The sequence below is a fragment of the Symphodus melops genome, assembly GCF_947650265.1.
Source record: "Symphodus melops genome assembly, chromosome: 8".
Classification (NCBI taxonomy): domain Eukaryota; kingdom Metazoa; phylum Chordata; class Actinopteri; order Labriformes; family Labridae; genus Symphodus; species Symphodus melops.
Window position 1 is genome coordinate 13,579,092 of NC_136698.1, and position 19,237 is coordinate 13,598,328.

General features: G+C 39.6%; 3 protein-coding genes across 3 annotated transcripts; 2 read left to right on the forward strand and 1 right to left on the reverse strand.

Moving 5' to 3' along the window:
- Nucleotides 1–408: 408 nt before the first annotated feature.
- Nucleotides 409–2,623, reverse strand: ccl25b (chemokine (C-C motif) ligand 25b). Its single transcript, XM_079350711.1, has 5 exons — nucleotides 2,491–2,623; nucleotides 2,020–2,108; nucleotides 931–1,048; nucleotides 721–841; nucleotides 409–573 (listed from the first exon to the last, which is right to left on the reverse strand). Exons 2-4 carry the CDS (start codon nucleotides 2,081–2,083, stop codon nucleotides 721–723), a joined length of 303 nt encoding a protein of 100 aa, XP_079206837.1. The 5' UTR covers nucleotides 2,084–2,108; nucleotides 2,491–2,623; the 3' UTR covers nucleotides 409–573.
- A 3,100-nt stretch (nucleotides 2,624–5,723) lies between these two features.
- On the forward strand, nucleotides 5,724–12,396 carry gclm (glutamate-cysteine ligase, modifier subunit). The gene is made up of 7 exons (XM_079349616.1): nucleotides 5,724–6,148; nucleotides 7,950–8,012; nucleotides 9,331–9,415; nucleotides 9,944–10,000; nucleotides 10,091–10,293; nucleotides 10,855–10,969; nucleotides 11,128–12,396. The coding sequence occupies exons 1-7, from the start codon at nucleotides 6,017–6,019 to the stop codon at nucleotides 11,304–11,306; spliced, it is 834 nt and encodes a 277-aa protein (XP_079205742.1). The 5' UTR covers nucleotides 5,724–6,016; the 3' UTR covers nucleotides 11,307–12,396.
- Nucleotides 12,397–12,774: 378 nt separating this feature from the next.
- Nucleotides 12,775–18,741, forward strand: dnttip2 (deoxynucleotidyltransferase, terminal, interacting protein 2). The gene is made up of 7 exons (XM_079350572.1): nucleotides 12,775–12,896; nucleotides 13,721–15,741; nucleotides 16,487–16,625; nucleotides 16,829–16,924; nucleotides 17,063–17,227; nucleotides 17,408–17,517; nucleotides 18,295–18,741. Exons 1-7 carry the CDS (start codon nucleotides 12,822–12,824, stop codon nucleotides 18,392–18,394), a joined length of 2,706 nt encoding a protein of 901 aa, XP_079206698.1. The 5' UTR covers nucleotides 12,775–12,821; the 3' UTR covers nucleotides 18,395–18,741.
- The last annotated feature ends 496 nt before the right edge of the window (nucleotides 18,742–19,237 follow it).

Sequence of the window (19,237 nt, forward strand, 5' to 3'; positions counted from 1 at the left end):
TGTGACTAAAGTATGTTTTGTGTTATGGATATCTCATGAAAATGTCAGCAGGGTGGGTTATGCCATCTCCAAAAATCTGGAATATTTGAACAAGCAAAAACTGTTTGACATAAATGATTCACACTTATAGCAGGACGTTTTTTTTTTCCTTCTTTATTTGAAACAGAAAAAAACAAAAAAGTTGATATAATGATGATATAAAAATATGGAAATCTGTCAAAAAACATCCTCATCCTCCCACTAAAAACAAGTGCACAAAAACAAAAAACACAAAACAGAGCTGCCAAACAGTGGCTCAATCCTAGCAGGCTCCATTGAAAAACAGCAATGAGCAGTGAACAGTAACATAGTTATGGCTCATATAAGTGGATTTACACTGGCTATAATTTTGTGTATATATATACTATGTTTGTCCAATAGTGAGTCGTGTACATTCTCCGCTTCAGAAAGAGCAGATGTGCTGAAACATAATCCATCTGGTACAAGTTGACCTCTCTCTCTCTCTCTCTCTCTCTCTCTCTCTCTCTCTCTCTCTCTCTCTCACACACTCTTTTCTTGTTTCCTTTGTGTAGTCTGAAAAATAAAAGAGGGAATGATAAAGAATTCATCCATTGAGTCTTTCAATTAAAGTAAGATATCAATGTTATGGAAGTTATTACAGTATGTCTTATTGTGAGAGCAGAAGTGTAACTTTTCATCACTTTCACTTCTTAAACGTACCTAGTTCTTTCCTAACATCCTGTTGTCCACAATCTTCATCAGATCCTGGACCCATTGTTGGTTTGGATTGGCACAAACAGTGGACTTTTTGGTCTGTGTGGCCCTCCTCTTTAACAGAAACCTGCAAATATCAATATTATTGTACATGTTATCAGGTAGCAGAGGGCCAAAAAGTGACGGATATGAGATGGGTTTTTTTTCTTTACTCACACAACAGCTCGGAGGTTGCAGTCCCCGTCTGTTTCCTGTATCCTGTAACTTTCAATGATCCTTTTTGCTCTAGCTCTCATGTTGGGGACATATCCAATGCAGCAGTTGCCATATGAGCCTATGAGAGAGAAATAAAAACAGTTACAGGACGTAAAGGAGGCAGAAAGAACCTCATCTGAGAGCAATAACTCACATTTAAGTTAGAGTAAAAAAATAATGATAAAATAAAAACATATTTTTAATAATTGGGAAGTTACTATTTTCCTGCTTTTGAATGTGAATGTGTTGATTGGCAGCTTATGAATAAAACATGAAAAAACAAAAAAAACAAAAACAATCGTAACCATTGTTCAAAAATCACGTCCTTAATTATAACTTTTGAATCAAATACAATGGAGCCCAAAGAAAATATCACCAATTTAAAAAATGTTCACTGTAATCACAGAATTGTAAACAAAGTGATCTCTAAAAATGCACTGATTGCCCTTTTAGAACATTGTGTTAACAACAGCTTCTTCTTTCACAAATCGTTACATAAATGTATCACAGAAAGTACTGATACATACATTATGGCACTTTCAATACACATCAGCCTCCAATACACCCCTGCCAAAACGTGCACAGCTGGTTGTGTTTATTACTTCAATCCGCATTAACATCTAATTCATTAAAGCTGTCATAATATCACAAATCTTAGAGGTCTATAATAACATTCTTAGACAGATTATGCCCTAGCATGAAGTGTTCTGCTAAATGGTTTTGACCAGAATAGTTCACCTAATTGAAACAGAAGATTAAGCAACAATACGAAAGGAATGTGGATTGCGAAATGCAACAGCAGTCACTGCTTTACTAAAATTGGTTAAAGTTAGACCCTGCATACTCTCCACAATCCTCAACAAAAGTACTTCTATTAAAAACAATGTCCTTCTCTTTAGGTTTCAGGTTGAAACAGTCTCCCATTGAATATTAAGCTACTGTGGAAAAAAAGTGAAATCTTCCAAAAAAAAAAAAATAATAATAATATGTCACTAATATTTGTAATCAAAAAGTCATATTTTAGAATATAAACTGCTGTGTTTCACTTACCTTGTGCCAGACTCACGCACATGCAGGTGAGGAACAGGAGAAAGAAAAGAGCTTGGAACTTCATGGCTGCTGCTGTTCTTGTTGCGTTGCTGCACAGAAACAAACGGATTCAATCACAGAGTGGAGCAAAAGTAAAAAATTGGACAGCCCCTCATTCCCCTTAGCCTCACAATATGTTTGCTGTTGAAGTGATGTTTTCCATCACAAACTCCCCCATGTGCACTATTGTGAAAGATGACCCCCGATTAAAATGTCTAAACTTGTGTCACCAGCTGTGTGCAGCTGTTTCATCTAAAACAATGAGTATTCTTTGACAGAAACCAAGTGTTTGCGTTACATGGTTGCTGGACTCCCTCCATGAATTATCTATAACTATAACTCAAATGTTTTAGCATATTAAATGTTTGCAAAAAATTGCATAACAAAAGCAGAATGGATAAGAGTGATTCCCAAGCCTGCAGAGAAACGTACCTGCTCACATTCAGTATTTCACAAGATGTCGGGAGAAAAAGCTTCTGTCCACTGCAGCTCGGGGTGACTATGCTCTTATATGTCTGAAATCTGCCCTCCCTCCAAACATATCCTTTACCACTCCTCCTCTGTCTGCCAATACTCAGAGTTTTACAACTGCTCAGTAGGAGTGCAATTTGATCACCCAAATACTCCTCACCCTCCCTCCACAAACACATGTGTCAATACCACCCAAGTACCTATGATATAACTGAAACATGAAGGGGAATAAGGTACTCTGAAACTCTAAGGCTGTAAACGAAAATCTTTTTCTTGGAATTACCAAGGTGACAAAAGGTGATCTATACCCTAGCATAAACATGTCTGAAATACAGCAGTTGCTTTTCAATCTTTTATTCCCAGAGCCTGTGGGCGAGTTACTTTATTTCATTCAGATTCAAGATTCAAGATTTTTATTTGTCACGTGCTCATACAGATGTGCAGTGACATGTAAGGACTTTTGCGCAGGCCATGCAAAAACAATAATAACAATAAACACACAGTTTCACAATAATAGAATAGAATATAACTAAAAAATAAAGGAGTTCAGTTCAGTTCAGTTACTCAGAATTCTATCACATTTCTCTATTTCCAACACAAAGTTTTTTTTTCATGTGGCGGCATTAAAGCTGTCCAGATGTGTGACAACCTTCCAAAGTATGTTTATTGTGTGTCTGTTAAGTGTAATTACATCTAATGAACTGGATCAGTGCACTACGGTTATCAACATCTGCATTCAATTTGTTAGCCCACCCCCCTGCCTCAAGTAGTATTCCCAAAGAACTGAACCTATACTAGGAACGTCGTGGTCCACTTTGTCCCTCTGCAGTGATAAAGTCTGTTTGTGGGGAAATTCTAAGCCCATCATTTTCCTGCACACTTGTAAATATTAACATTTTCTTGAATCTTGAAGCTTCATATCCGATTAAGATTCTGCAAAATGATGTAGCTTACGTATCTAATCTCATTCTGGATGAGACAAGATAAGATGAGATACTACTAAACAAAAGGTATAGAGGGGTACAAGCAGGCCCACATACTTTTTCATTGCAATGATTAATGACTGTTATTTGAAGCTTTTTGTGTTCAAACATACACGTTTGTTTGTACTATAATGATTGAGTTGGCAGCAAAAGGAAAAAATGGGATTGTTTTCGCTCTATGACCTTAAACAGCTTCAATCCCGACCTTGGAATTTATTCAACAGACACTTAAAAACAACTACAAGAACAAAAGGCAGGGACATGTTGAGAGAACTCGTTGAGACAATATTTTTCCAAAGTAATGATTTTATATGGCCGGGGAATTCTAAAAAAAATGAAAATTGGTCCCTTCAGATTTTGTTTGTTTATATTTTATTTACTCTCTCACTGCCAAGAAGTCCTGATGGGAAACATTACATCTGTTGTCTTTCATTTTCAGACAGATGCATAATTTATGCAATGTTTTAAACTGTATGCTTCCATTAAGACGTGCAAAAGTCGAAATAAAATTGCAGTAGCTCTGTTCATAGGTACTTGGGTTGGGAACCGGAGGGTAGCCGGTTCAAGTCCCGGTGTGCACCAAATATATGGAAATTAGTCTGGTAGCTGGAGAGGTGCTAGACCACTTCCTGAGCACTGCCAGTGTGCCCTTGCGCAAGGCACCAAATATGGCCTGTGCAGACCTACACCTGCCGAGTGCAGCTCCAGCACTCTGACATCTCTCAGTCATTACATGTCCATGGGATCATATTTGTGCATGAGCCTATGTGTGTGCACATAAATTGTTTTAAAAGCATCACAGTCTCTTAGGTCTGTTCTAAAGAAAACAAGGGATTTAGTAGTTTTCTTCCTCACTCATGGTTTCTCCCTTGCAATAATTGTATTGCCTCCAAATATCTGTCTTGATTTAACTTGCTGGTGTTTGTCTGAATCATCATTTCTGCAGTGGTGAAATCAAACATCTTGTTCTGAATCCAAGGGATATTTAAACAGTACTATAACATCCTCCACTCTTCCAGGAAAGTACGCAAGAGCTGGGAATCTGGGGTTTGAGAAGGGGTCTAGCCCTGGTCCAAGTGATGTTGGCCAATAAGACCGGAAGGGCTCACATTCAGCAGTTCTCTTCGTCCAAAAAAAGGATAGCGTGGATTTATGCACAGGGGATTTTTCATGTTGAAACAGGAAATGGCCTTTCTAAAGTTGTGTAAAAGTATTAAAGCATATCGCCACACTTCACATCATACATGGCAAGTAAAAAGATTATCTGAATGTAATAACTCAATTATATATATGTATATATATATATATATATATATATATATATATATATATATATATATATATATATATATATATATATATATATAATATTTTGAACAAACCAAAGATATAGCCTATATTGATTTCTACTTTACATCTTCCCCTTCACTTAAAAGTTTTTTATGGTGCCCTAAGCATCCGCAAATGATGTATTGGCCTGTGTACGTGCTTTAATGATGGCAATTACCACAACACGATAAAAAATACCCTTGGGATACAGAACCTAAATGAATGCAGAGAGGAAACTCTATTACAAAACATTCAGACACTTTATAGCGTTTTGGAGTAGCCTACATAACAACGACTGAAGACAAAAAAACAGATGTTTTTAAGAAACTGTTGTAAACCCATATTAAGCATAATTTAAATATTGTACATTGTTGAGTTAAGTAATGATAAAAAAAATATTAATATTGGTGGCTGTTTGAATCGCTGTATTTGCCATTTAAATTTGTGGCCGGCAGTAGCTCAGTCCGTAGGGACTTGGGTTAGAAAACGGAGGGTTACAATGGAAGTTCTTCTGGTAGCTAGAGAGGTGCCCTTGAGCAAGGCCCAACAACTCTGCGCTAACTGCATAGCAAAGCAGCCCCACTCTGATCCACCAATGCATGTCCACAGGTGCATGTCCACAGTTTAAACCCAAATTTCCATCAGGCATTAAAAAAGTATTATAAAATAAAAAATAAATGCATTTGATAGTAGAAGGTATGTAGGCCCAACCAGAGCTGCATGGACCTACTAATAATGACAAAACGAATTAAGTAATATTGTACAGTTGTTTCATTATTAAACAGCGTTCACGGCTCTCATCGCTTGAGGAAATTAGAAAAGCTACAGCTCCATCTAGTGGTCAGAACTGGGATTGCGCTCAATATAATAATCCACTGAAGCCGCTGCGAGGATGCATCCGGTTTCCTCTCCATGTTATCCGGACCAGGTTTTACGGCACAGTCACAGAGGACACCTCGTGTGGGCGTTACCGACTGGCATGCCTCCGTAACAGCCACTAAACAACCAGCAGCAGGTCAGTCAACACCGAGTGCAAGTCATCCTGACTACACCAGTTTTCACTGTCAAGGGGAGGTGGTGTAGTCTGTTCTAGTCTGCTCCCAACCAGCAGGACCAGTCTGTCAGGGCGAATAGGACACTGAAGAGCAACTTGTTAGCTCGCTAGCGAAAACCACATGGATCCCCATACGACCAACACAGATGCGAAGATGTTGTTGAGCCATGCTAAGACCCTCAGGCTCCACACCGGGAACTTAGTCAGTCGAAGTCGTCTGAAAAAGAAATGTCCGGGTTCTCCAAGCGAAGAGGTAAGCTCCTTTTACACCTGCCCATAAAACGACCTAAGTCTCCTGACCATAATGTTTTTGTTTTGTTTTTTGTTTTGTTTTGTATGTTCTGTTGTGCCAGAATGAACTTCGCTAATTAGCTTAGCCTTAAAGTTGACAACAGGCTAAATATTTTACCAGCTAGCTAATATCATCATTGTGTGTAAACTGATAATAAAGCAGGTGTAACGTTATACTAACCTTATGAGCTGTCGTATAGTCAGTGGACCAAGTCTAAAATAACATATCTAATATATTCTGCTCTTAGGCATACAGTAGGCTTAGTTCGTGAACCAGCCTCAGGCAAATAGTTAGCTGACAGTTCAATGTGGCAAATTAATGTTTTAAGAATAAAATATAAACACCAGAATCCTCTTCAGACAGGGACACTAAAGAAACCACTGTTTGGACCCTCAGTCTGTTGAAATGGCCAAATGAATTAAATTATAATTCTAAAACTGAGTTTGACTTTTCATAATGATTTATGGCCCTCCGCCCCATTAAAAAAAACACAGTAAAATATGTCACAGAATTATTATGCAGTCCCTTCTTCCATGTTAACTCTGGTCTTCAATTTGTTACTGTAGTTTCTGATGCTGAAGCAGTCATTATTTAAAGGTATGTAACATGACGTGCAGTTTTACTCAGAGGCATGGTGGGGATTTGCATAGCATACTATGATCTGTGTCTGCCTACCAACACCTGTCAGTAGAAGATGTCATGTTTCTTACATCTTATAGTGGAAGGTGTTGGTTTAGAGACTGTGACTTCAGCTTAACTTCAATATTAGAGGGCAACTTTTAGGTGCTTAAGGTGTATCTGTATTTATATAATGTATGTACCATGTATATTACTGTCATAGAAAATGTATATATTCAATATATAGTCAGGAGAGAAAGAACTGTAGTGTTACTTACTGCCTTTGTCCTGCTTTTTATGAACCTGTCCTTTCTTTAAGCACTGTGTGTGTGTGTGTGTGTGTGCGCGCGTGTGTGTGTGCGTGCGTGAAGGAGTTGTTGCAGTCAGGGTTATATTTAATCAGGAATATACAGCCACATTCAGGCTGTATTAAAGTTATGATCCTATGAAAAGTTCCTAGAGATCTGACCTTTCACTTAGAAATACCTGAAATAAAACAAACAAACATGCTGGAATGCCTTTTGCAACATCTTTTGTTCAATGATATTGAACCAAAATGTAACAAGTCGAACGCTAATTGTCCATTCAAAGAACTTTGAAGTTAACCTTTGAGCGATGGCCTCTGTAGTCATATGGCCGTCTTGTGTTGCCCGGTGGAATGAGCGCTCTCAGGTCAGAAACATCTGATTTTTTACTTACACTAGTATCGTCCATCCCGTGTGAGTGCTGCTGTTCTTCAGCCTCATGTGGAGTCTCATCGAGAGTAGTTCATGTCCTCCTTGCTTATAGTTGTTCCTCAGCGCAACCCCTTTAGGATCAAAGTCCCATTTTCTATAAATATTTACAGATAATTTTATACAAACTCATCAGGCCTCTGCCCATGCTTGTCTTTTGGTAAATATTTATGTTTTACAATAAGCCATTAATCTGCTCATTTTCCTCCCATTTTCCCACGCTGTGTGCTGGTTAGTGACATTATGAAGTTTATGCAGCAGACATTTTTTCAAAGCCATTATCAAAGTGTGCTATTTACAAACATGTTTTAAAAATGCTTTTAATAAAAAGCTCTTCATCTGAGTTTTTGGCAAAACATCAGCATGTTTCAAGAGATTTCATTGAACTTTATTTTTCTGAAACATTTCAGCTTCAAGACTGCATTCAAGCTACACTGAGTGACTGGTTTACTGCAAGAAAGCCGACATCCAAGGTGGGGGCAAACTTTAACTTTTAATTGTTTTGTTTTTTTTGGTCTCAGTGTGACAGTGAAGTAGTTCACCTTACTCAAACTGTCCTTCATGTTTTTTTTAAGACAGAGAAAAAACAACAACAGTGTTTGAGTTTTCGGTCAGTTGTGGTCAGACCTGCATTAAAGACATGTTTCCACCCTGCAGTCACCAGGCTCCAGTGCTTGAGAAAATAAGATATCTTTAGTGATGAACATCAAAGGATGCCTCGGGGCCATCTGAAAAGTAGCTGTCAGGATGAATGTTCATGCAGGGCTGGCTGCCAAAGGCGCTGTTCCAAATGTCCGTCTGTCTGCTGGGATGGGAGGAGGGCGGCTGTGTGAGGGCACAGAAACTTTCTCTGGGGTTTCTGTTTACTGTGATAGGATTCCTAAAAAGTCATCATCAAATGACATGTTTGAGTGTTTACTTGAATGTTCTAAATAGAGTAAAATCAAGATGTCAAAGGTTGTTGGATTTAAAGTAGTGAAACATCCTTCTTGCTGAATCAGTTATTTTTCTAGGCTCAGTTTATCTGCTCAGGCTGTCATCAGCACGCATCTGGACTCAACTGTGGATGAGGGAGGTTTGAAAATATTTTACAAACATATCTGAAATATTTAAAAATAGAAAATATTTGTTACATCCCCTGCAAGGGTAATGCCATGAAAGGGATGTTGAGTCGATGGTTGTTGTTTTTTTTTGTTTCTTCAGATTTTACTTACATAGCTCTTTGATTAAAAAAAAGCCTTCTTTTCAAAGATCAACGTTTTGCTAATTTTGTGTCCTGTTTCATTAACCCCCTCGCAGACGTGCACCGTAAAAGAACATGTACGAACACTTTTCAGCTGAATCTCTCGAGCACAGCCGCCGATTCCTCCTACACTGTCAGCAGTTATTTTAGATAATTGTAAGCATGGTTTGTTGATGTGAACAAAGTATAAACACAATCGTTCCTGGGGACACTTAAAGTAGCAAAACTTCAGCATGTTTCTAGGAAAACTCCACAGGGAAGCTTTACTAAAATAGATCAACTCATAAAAATCCACGAGCCTGTGTTTGGGGGGGAATAAACGTCACTCTTTATCTCTGAACTTTTCAGCAGTAAGCTAACTTCAAGTTTACTCGGTTCTGCTATTAGAATCAAAACTCTGTCATGTTCCCTTTGCAAGAGTCCAGACTGTCCTCTTATTTCTGTAAGGTCAAAAAGCCACCATCTGAACAGAAAATCCCTTATTTTATGTATCAGTATTACAATATAAGTGATTTGATCCCTTATTCTGTGCTTTCCTTCTCACGTAGGACTTTACAGATACCCTGGACTGCTCGATTCCCCAGCCAACAGACGCTATCACACCTGAGGAGAGGGAGGAGCTCAAGGTCTCGGGTCAGTATTGATCCAGGACTCTGAATGAAACCTAATCTATCTATTGAGTAACAGATTTATTTGGTTTCAGTTCACTCCAAGAGTTCTGCCATGTCATGTATCCATTTGAAACAAATATTTTTGAATTGGAAATACTTTATTAATCCCTGAGGGGAAATTCTAGTTTACACTATGTTATTTATTTATTTGGTTTGGTGCCTTGCTCAAGGGTACCTTGGAAATACACAGTAAGTGCCCTGGCACCTCTCCAGCTACCAGACCATCATCTGCAATGTGGTCCACACCGGGACCCCCTCTGGTTCTCAACTCACATCCCTACGGACTGAGATACTACTGCCCGAAATACTGAAAAGGGCGAGTGATTATAGTTGTGAATTACAGCTGGTTAAAGACTTTCTAAAGCAGATTAATCAGATTAGTATTTTGTTCAATGTACTTTGAAGAGTTAATAACCTTTGTTTCATCGTGTGATATGTGATGTCATGTATGATAGGGGATGACAAGTGCACGGTTTTATTGTTTTTGCAGCCAAGCTGTTCCTTTGTGAAGCAGCTCAGTCTGCTATCAGAGATGCAGTGGATATGGGTGAGCATTAAATCGGTAATAATGTTTACATGTGCCTTAAAAACGACACACTCTTCATGTAGCACTGCCTTGTGTGCGTCTCTTTAATAGCCTGTCAGCTGCTGGCCGTGTCTCAGCTTGACTCTGTTATCATAGCCCCTCCTGGGCCCCTGGAGGGAGACAGCCTGATGTTAGCCCACCTTCAGCCTGCCTGGGAGGAGCTGGAGGCTCTGGTCAGAAGTCAGAAAATTGCAGCTATCGGCACCTCCGACCTGGACAAAGACCTGCTGGAACAGCTCTACAACTGGGCTCAAGTGAGTGCAGATCTGGATAATCAGATCTTTAATGTTCCTTTTTTTTTTTTAAAGTGGAGCAGAAACAGGTTTTTATAATGTGTGCATTGTGATAACTCAATACAAGTTTCAATTAACCTCTGCACTGTGAATTATATTCACATCAGACCAGCCATGATCTGGAGCTGTGCACAGTGAATTTACAGTAAGCATGAAACTCTGGGATATTTGTATACATTGATACTAAAAAATAAAAAATAAATTAAGTGACTGCATCCACATTCAAAACCCAGAGGACAAGAAGAAGAACAACCAGCGCTGTAGATGATTCTAACGTCTGACCCGCCTCGTTTTGACGTTGTCTCGAATCACAGCTTTAGCTCCAACATGTATCATAATAGAATTTGTCCAACTTGACCGGTACAGTGTGTGCTCTGCTTTAGATAAATTTGGATAACAGGTCAGATTTGAAGCTTAAAATATGCAAGTAAGTAAAATGCACGTCTCTTGGTCCATTGAAGCTCTGACTATACCTACATGTCAACCCCACTAACCTCAATCCTCGCCCCTCTCTTGTAACAGGTGAAACCCAGCAGTAATCAGGTGAACTTGGCCTCCTGCTGCGTGATGCCTCCTGATCTCACAGCCTTCGCCAAGGAGTTTGACATTCAACTACTTACACACAACGACCCCAAAGGTGAAATTCAGTTTCTGAGTTTACTTGAATTGTCCACTTGTTTAGGAGTGAAGTCCTTTATTAGGTTTTATCTGTGGGCAGGTAATTTGTAAGTGTTTATTCACAGATGACTCTTTCACTTCAACAATTCCCTTCTTCTCTTCTGTCTCTTTCCACAGAGCTGATGTCAGCAGCTACATTCCAGGACGCAGTGAAGGGGGGCCTTCAGGACCTGCAGGACCAGGACGTCAATGATTGGAGGCTGGAGTGGGTTCTCCGCTACTCTATTATAGTCAAGAGCAGGGGCATCATTAAGGCAAAGGGCTACCTTGTCAGTGCAAGGAAGGCAAGCCCCTAGAACCTCCCTTGCTGGAGAAGAAGACATATTGATGAAGTCATTTTCCTCCTGTATCATTTTCACACTCAACATGCAAAGTCATAGTCCTGAGTCATGGATTCTGCCAATCACCATGAGTCCTGATGTCACTGTAAGACCTGGCAGATAAACCTGCAACTCAATCATCTTTGAGTTTTATGACTATCAAAAGTGCTTGTTCATTACCATATTCTTAGTGAATTGAAAAGAGAGCATACACATGAAAGCTAATGTCCAGATCAATTGTAGGAGAGAAGATGGTTAACTTGGAACACGTTGAAAACTCAATCTATCAATACAGTAGATGCTGCTTTAATAATAGAAATCATGGTTCCTCAAGTTTGATTTAATGTAAAGGCTCCTCAAACTTTTTCTGACTTCAAGTGCCTGTCCTCTCTACTATCCTCATTCCTGTTGTGTTTCCACTGTGTCTGTGTAAAATCAAGCTTTAATATCTCAGTCAAAATTAAAGTCATGAGGGCTTAGGTGAAAAAGGAAGAACATGTTTTTTTTTTTTTGCAGAAGTGATATCAAGCATTTTAAAGAGAAAACAAGTCTGATTTTATTCCTAAATTTAGAGTAACTTTAATGTACATAACACGGTTTGCATTCCTCAGTTTAAAAACATTATGCACTAATTAAGATTAAACTTCACATGAGATGTTTATTTTATGATACTGTTTGAATTAGACTTTTAACTGGTAAAGCAACAACTATGTGAAATTAACAGACTTCATATGTCATGTCTTTTTTTTTCTGACCATTTGCTGTTTTGGATGATGCATCGAAACGTTTACCCACCCTGTGCTCTTGAAATTATTTAAGGGTGGAGAGTACAGCAATATTGACATGCAAAGCAGGCTTGTCATTTGTGTGCATTGTTGTTGAAGCACTAAGAACGCTGTGCAAAAAATATGTGAAAGATTGTTAACTTTGAGAAAGTCATTTTTATTTAAGAGTCATGGCTGATCTAGTTATTCAAAGACAAGTTATCTGTTGTACTGTAAACATAGTTTATGTTGTTGTGTCTTTATATCAAGAATTGGCTTTATTAAAATAATTACATCAAACAGTTCAGTGTCAATTGCTTATTTTTCAAAATGTATTGAACTTGGGCACAGAAGATTTAACATTTTATCATGTTTTATAATTAAAATGTCAAGGATAAACACACCATAACTTACCATAACCTTCTAAATAAAACACCTGAATTGTATTTTGTTTTTTTACTGTTGAATGTGTAAACTTGATGTTTTTCACGTTAAGTCAGGTAAACATTTATTATTTGTACTGTTAATATTTTTTGTAAAACATTATTTAAACTGTGGTATGTTTGTTTTTACTTTAGCGGATGAGATGAGTCCCTCTATCAACCAAAGTCCTCTTTTTGTAATGAGTAGCAACAGCTCTGCGATCGTCTTATCAGCCTTTATCCGCTTATTGATTAGTCGAGTCTATCCTTCACACCGGAAGTAACTAAGTGACCAGTTATCCAAGATGGTGGCCACCAGGAGAGGGGTGCGCGTGTGCTCCCCAACTAAAACAACTACTAACACGTCATCTGACGTCCAGGTTCGTTTGAAAAAAGATGTTTTATTTACACTTGTAAATCATAAACAATCATTTGAAGGTTAAATCCGAGTTGAATGGAGCACGTGCCGTGTCTATTATCTGGCCCGTGAAGCTGCTCAAACTTCACGTGGGCACGCCGTGGCTCTTCACAGTCTGTCTGTGCACACTTCGTCGATGTGAATGAAAGAATGTGTAATGTTAAACAGAAACGACACAGTTATCTTACGTGACTCTGACGTCATCTTTAACCATCTTTACACTTTGATATTGGGACGTAAGACCTACAAACTGCATCAAACAATCAGCTGGAGCCTTATCACAGATAGCAGACATCCTTAGACAACTAAATGTCACAATTCTATCTTTACAGATTATGACAGGCTTTGTGATACTGTTTATAATTTACGTAAAAACAGATTTCATCTGAGTATCCTGAGTCTGATATCGCGTTAACTTTACCACAGACAGCAAGCACAAACGACATGTTTCCCCTGGGTTACATTTGACCACAGACGGTGTTTGCACCTTATTATAAAACATTCCAATATTCATTAGGAAAAACTACTGCTGACTGTCTAACTTATCTTAATTATTTTTTTGTGTAAAGAATAAACTGATGTTTGTTATTGTCACCGTTTAAAATGAAAAGTCTTTCATAAGAGATTGTCGTGAGAGATTAATACATTCTTTATTGTTTTGTGGATTTGTTGATGGCGAGATCACAAAACAAAATCAAAAGGCACTTATCCTTAGAGGTTAAACTAGCTGAAGAGCAAGGGTTACTTTGATTTTATTTTTATTTTTTTTGAATTTCTGCCTCATAGGCCACTCCTACAAGTAGAAGAACCAGAAGTACTGTTAAACAAGCAGACAGCCCTACCCACAATGCCCTGGTGGAAACCAGCAGCCGTCTTGAAAAATATGAGGGTGAACCCCAGGCATCTCCACCTACATCTTTGATGAAAAGATGCTCCAGAGCATCCCGACTCCACAGTCCAGATCAGCCGTGCACACCGGTGGGTTCTGTCCATGAAGCAGACCAGTCAGAGGTGGAGTCCTGCTGCTCTGCTGTGTCCGATTCTGAACTTCCTCTGACTCGCACGAGGCTAAGGATGAGAGCGCCGCGTACAGTAAGTCAAGAGGACGAGGATATATCTGAGGTGGAGTCGTGTTCTTCAGCTGCGTCTGCATTAAAAGCTGGACAAAGCGTCCGCCGCAGCACAAGAAGAAAAACGTCAAGGACTGACCCAGATCAGATGAAAGTGGGAGACGGTAATGTCGACGTGGTTCTGGGATCAGAGTCCGGCAGCGTCGTAGTGTCTGAATCCCAGAAAATCACCAGAAGTCAGAGAAAGACTCGCTCAAGGTCATTTGCTAAACAAACCGAAGACTCAGAGCTCTCAGATGCAGAAAGCTGTACGTCCAGCGTCTCAGAAGTCTCTAAATCCACCACCCGCAGATCAAGAAGGCAGACCGGTTGCATACCCATTCACCTAGATGAAGCCTCAGGAAGTTCTCCCTCCCCAGCGCTCAGAACTCCGAGGACTCGTTTAGCCAGAGGGAAGGCCTCTGATGTTAGTGAGCCCCCCTCTTGTGACTCAGAGGGTTTTGAGTCCGGGTCTTCTCACAATATGACGACTCGCAGACGGGGAAAGCCCGGGCCGAAAATTGTTGACTCGGACTCTGAGCCACTGGGCAGCCCCTGCACCACACGCAGCCGAGGAACCCCCTGCAGCAGCCGCACAGGCTCAGGTAGCAGCAGCAGAGGCGCCCTGTCCTCCAGGCACTCCATCAAGGATCTCAGTATTGTTCCAGAAAAAACTGCTGAGCCAGCCGCGGAGGACACTTCATTTAGTGGGTCTATGTTAGAAAGTACCGTGATTGCTGAGGATGGAGACCAGACACTGTTGGAGGAGGATAGTGCCCAAACACTGGAAGAGAAGGAAGGTGTGAGTGCTGATCTGACATCAGAGGTGGCAGATGTAGCTAGAGTGGAGGCGAAAGTACAAGTAATTCCAGAAGAAGGCTCCCTCTTACTAGAAGAACCTGTTTGTAAACCTGCAGTGACTTTTGGACACCAGCAGGAGGAGCCGTGTGCTGAGAGTAAGCACGAGGACAACTCGGAAATGGAAACAGGAGAGCAAATAAATCCACCATCAGAGCAGTTAGAGCCCTCAGTTACAGTAACATTAGATGAGAGGACTCGAGAGATCACGGAGGGGACAGAAGATAAAGATAAAGCAGCAGATGTGCACAACCAGTCATCACAGGCAGACGAGGCTGGAGACCAGCCTGTCGAGTTAGAAACGAGGTCCAGGGAGGAGAAGGAGGAAATGGAAGTCAGCACATTGAACAGAGATGATCAGCAGGTGGTTGACTCCAGTGAGGTTGAAATAATTCAGGTGACATCCAACGAGCAGCACACGATCACGGTGGACTCCGTTCCTGAACAAAAACCAAACGATGTCACAGTCCAGAAAAAAAAAGTAATTAGCCTGTTAGAGAGCAGCGAGGATGAAGATGAGTCTGCTGAAGAGGAGGACGAGGAGGAGAAGAGCTCTGAAGAGGAGGATTTGAAGTGCAGCTCCGAGGAGAGAGTTGGACCTTCAAAAAGCTCTGACGCTGCAGGTGCATCCGTCGAGGGACTGTTCATGATTGACACGCGGCCCGGAGAGGAGGCTGGCGAAGTCTACTTTAAAGAAGGGCCGACAAAGGATGAAGAGGAGAAAGCCACGAAGGGAGCGGGGGCAAAGCAGGAGGAGCAAGATGAGGAGTTTGTGGATGAGGAAGGGGATGACGATGACGAAGATGCGATGATCCTCTTCTCAAGTAGGAATCATCAGATGTAAGTATATGAGAGGAGCCAGCCTAACATGGGTTTGTTCACTGAGGAAAACCCTCGAAAGCCAAACTGACACATCAGTCATATGATACCAAGCACGAGCCTTTACAGTTAAAGCATTATCTGAATATTTTTATATTATTAAAACTAAATTAGCAAGATGTATAATATTGAAAATTTAGAAATCACAGTTTGACAGTTTTTCCATCAGAATGCGCTTTAACTCCACATTTAGAGAACTCTGAGTTGTCTCTGCTACATTGAAAAGACGGCAGTCTACACTTGAATTGGGTGACATTGACAATGTATAATGTCAACTTTTTATTAAGTTTTTGTTTAAGAAGTAACCGTTTGTGTACCCTTGTGTAAGGAAATCTGCAAGATCCACTTACAAAAAGGTCTATCTTCATAGTCGTGCACATTTCCACCATGCTATACATGGCCATAAAACAGATTCAAATATGTGTATCAGTCTTATAAATTCCAAATCAGAGCTCTTATACACACATGCAGCTTAGCTCAGCATAAGGAGTAGAAATGAGGAAACAGATGTCCTGACTCTGCCCAAACATGACTTAGTCCACATGCAGTACCACATCTCAGGGACTCTCTTGAGGCTCCGCTCTGATCTAAAGACTTCATGGGGATGGTAAGGGGCTTTTCGTAAAAACCAGTGGAGCGCTGTTTGAGTTCAGCGGGGGCAAAACTCAACTCATCACTCTTTTTTTCTCGTGCCTGTTTGTTTCAGAAAAGAATTGTCGAGCCGCATTGACCCCGGCATCAGAGTGAAGGACCTCGGGGGTTTATACATCAATTTTGATGGCAGCAAATCCAAACCCGTCTCCAATTCGCTGAATAAATTCAAGGGAAAGAAGATCCAAGATGAGGTAAATGAGGGATCGATTTATCCCTTTTCAAAGTGTTATGTGATTGCAGAATTAATAATGAACTGAATTAGTTATGCAAGGAAAAGTAAATCCGATAACACCTGAGATGATGTTCCGCTCCTCCACTTCTCTCCCATTCTTTTTGACTTTGGCCTCTTATCTCTGAGGTGTGATTGAGTTTTTTATTTTGTTAACTTCCACAGGTGATGAAGAAGAGTGTGATTGGACCGGACTTTGAAAAGAAGGATGCAGTGCCTCCATATAGTGAATCTAAACAAGCCTTAAAGTTAAAACACAGAGTAAGTGTTGTCTATGTCACCACTATCATGAGTCAGGATTTGTATCTGCTATGATGTCGTCTCTCAGCACTTTTTATTCCAGCTACTTTCAAAGCTTCTGCAATGATTGTAATAATTGGATATTTGTGCTTTTCCCAGGTTGAGAGGGAGAAATCAACAGGAGACAGTTGGTTTAACATGAAAGCCCCAGAGATCACTCCGGAGCTCAAACGAGACCTGAATGTCCTGAAGATGAGAGGCTCCATGGACCCAAAGAGGTTCTACAAGAAGAACGACAGGGACGGCTTTCCCAAATATTTTCAGGTCACTTAAAAATATGATTCAGCCTCTCTATAAAACTGAACAATAAGTATGTTATATGTGGTTATGCAGTTTGAAGTAGTGAGTTTTATACATAGTCTGTTAAACTTGTAGCAATGATACTTATTGATAATTTTAGGAAGCCCAGCTTGACATTTAAATTGGTGTGTGTGTGTGATACAGGTTGGTACAGTGGTGGACAATCCAGTAGACTTTTATCATTCCCGGATTCCAAAGAAGGCAAGGAAGAGGACAATGGTTGAGGAGCTGATGGCTGACGCTGACTTCAGGCAGTAAGTTAAAATGGAAACAAAGACAGAAACCATAAACAATAAATCCCGTTTATCAAGAACCACACAGATTAAGCAGGCTCACAACTTGTATTAGTTTTTCAGTGACTGCAAAGACGGGAAATTCTTCCTAACTTTTTTCTGATGACATGATTAATATTTATCTGTAAGGTTGTTAAGGTGCACACTAGAGTGCTGTGACTATGGCTTTGAACTTTTATAAAGAAGTATTTAAGAAAATGCAGACAGGAGTGAACTGTCCATTCTGAGCAGAGGAATAAACACCAGGCTTCAGGTTGTCTAGCAGTGCCTGCCTAATGTGGGATAAAGGCTTGTGGTGGATTTTTAGGTCATCTGCCACAATTGCAGACATTTTTAGTTACTGCTACTACTTTTTAAAAGATAGACTAAAATACTGAATGTACAGTACAAATGTTAAGTGATATGCCACAGAGGCAGGAGAAGAAGAGACTTTTTCTTAGCCTGCTGGGTGTCAGTGTCTGCTGCCATGTCTTTGAAATGTTTTATTATCGCGTCTATAACAGCAATCAAAAAACTGCAGTATCAATGATCAACTTTTAATGTGACAATCGTTATATTTGATACTAACTAAAGGAAACATGTGACAAAATCTAAAATGTATATACTGTATTTGAAACAACCAGATATAAAGATACTCTATACTTGATGGAAATTGGAAAGAGGAGCTGTTTGGCATCTTTGTCTGACTTAAAAAAAAAAAAGTAGATTGAGTAAATATCCTCTCTTGTTCTCTTTCAGCAAAAACAAAAAGAAGTTCCAGGACATTGTGGCGGAGAAAGCAGCACAAGGAGGTGGCAGGAGGCACAAGAAGAACAAATTCCATAAGAAGTCAAAGTGAAGACGTGATGTGATGAACACTCACTCTGAGTGGCTTTCAATAGAAATACTGATTTAAGATCCACTGATTCAGCCGGAGGCGTATTGTTATTGAAGATTTAAGCAAAACTTTTTTAGTTTGACCACAAGAGTACATAACATCACAACTTTATAAATATGGTAAATAAGGAGACTGTTGTAACTTTGTACTGTTACCAAAAACAACAGAACAATATAACTTTATAACCAAGCTGGATTTTTAATCAAATGGGCCTGTGCTTTACAACATGTTGATCATAGTCAATAATCATAGTCATTCTACAAACACATTCATCATCTGAACAATAAACTATGTTCTTTTCACTTGAATTGATTTTTGTCAACGATATCCACGAATGAACTCATCACATTGTGATACAAACTGTCCTGTGGGACAAGGAAGCCACAAGGTCATCATTTATATCCTAAACCGAAATATGTACCCGGTCACAATTATACTTTAAATTTCAAGGCAACCACAGTTGGAAGGATATTTAGATGATAGATGGATACTTTATTGATCCCAAGGGAAATTCAAGCGGGAAATAATGTAATACTGTCTTTATATAGAATACATTTTGATATTAGTTAATACATGAATTTACAAAGTGACAACATAAAGTGAAGGACTGCAGATGTGAACTAGCTCTAAGCTAGCTCTGGTGCAATACATCAAATGGCAACATTTGTTTATTATCGTACGGGGTCCCTTTACAAATAAAAAGTAAAAAACGTGGGTTAGAAATAGTTCAATGAAGTTGCAATGATGTTAAATCGGATATATAATTTGATAAACTAAGCAGTCAGAGGAGGCACAATTTGAATC

Excerpts from the sequence above, each read along its gene's own strand:
- ccl25b (XM_079350711.1), bottom strand. The coding sequence starts at position 2,083 with ATGAAGTTCCAAGCTCTTTTCTTTCTCCTGTTCCTCACCTGCATGTGC. Across the intron at positions 1,049-2,019 it reads GTGCGTGAGTCTGGCACAAG|GCTCATATGGCAACTGCTGC; the intron begins GTAAGTGAAACA and ends TCTCTCTCATAG. Across the intron at positions 842-930 it reads TGCAACCTCCGAGCTGTTGT|GTTTCTGTTAAAGAGGAGGG; the intron begins GTGAGTAAAGAA and ends TGATATTTGCAG.
- gclm (XM_079349616.1), top strand. The coding sequence starts at position 6,017 with ATGGATCCCCATACGACCAACACAGATGCGAAGATGTTGTTGAGCCAT. Across the intron at positions 9,416-9,943 it reads GGAGGAGCTCAAGGTCTCGG|CCAAGCTGTTCCTTTGTGAA; the intron begins GTCAGTATTGAT and ends TTGTTTTTGCAG. Across the intron at positions 10,294-10,854 it reads AGCTCTACAACTGGGCTCAA|GTGAAACCCAGCAGTAATCA; the intron begins GTGAGTGCAGAT and ends CTCTTGTAACAG.
- dnttip2 (XM_079350572.1), top strand. The coding sequence starts at position 12,822 with ATGGTGGCCACCAGGAGAGGGGTGCGCGTGTGCTCCCCAACTAAAACA. Across the intron at positions 12,897-13,720 it reads ACACGTCATCTGACGTCCAG|GCCACTCCTACAAGTAGAAG; the intron begins GTTCGTTTGAAA and ends TCTGCCTCATAG. Across the intron at positions 16,925-17,062 it reads CCTTAAAGTTAAAACACAGA|GTTGAGAGGGAGAAATCAAC; the intron begins GTAAGTGTTGTC and ends TGCTTTTCCCAG.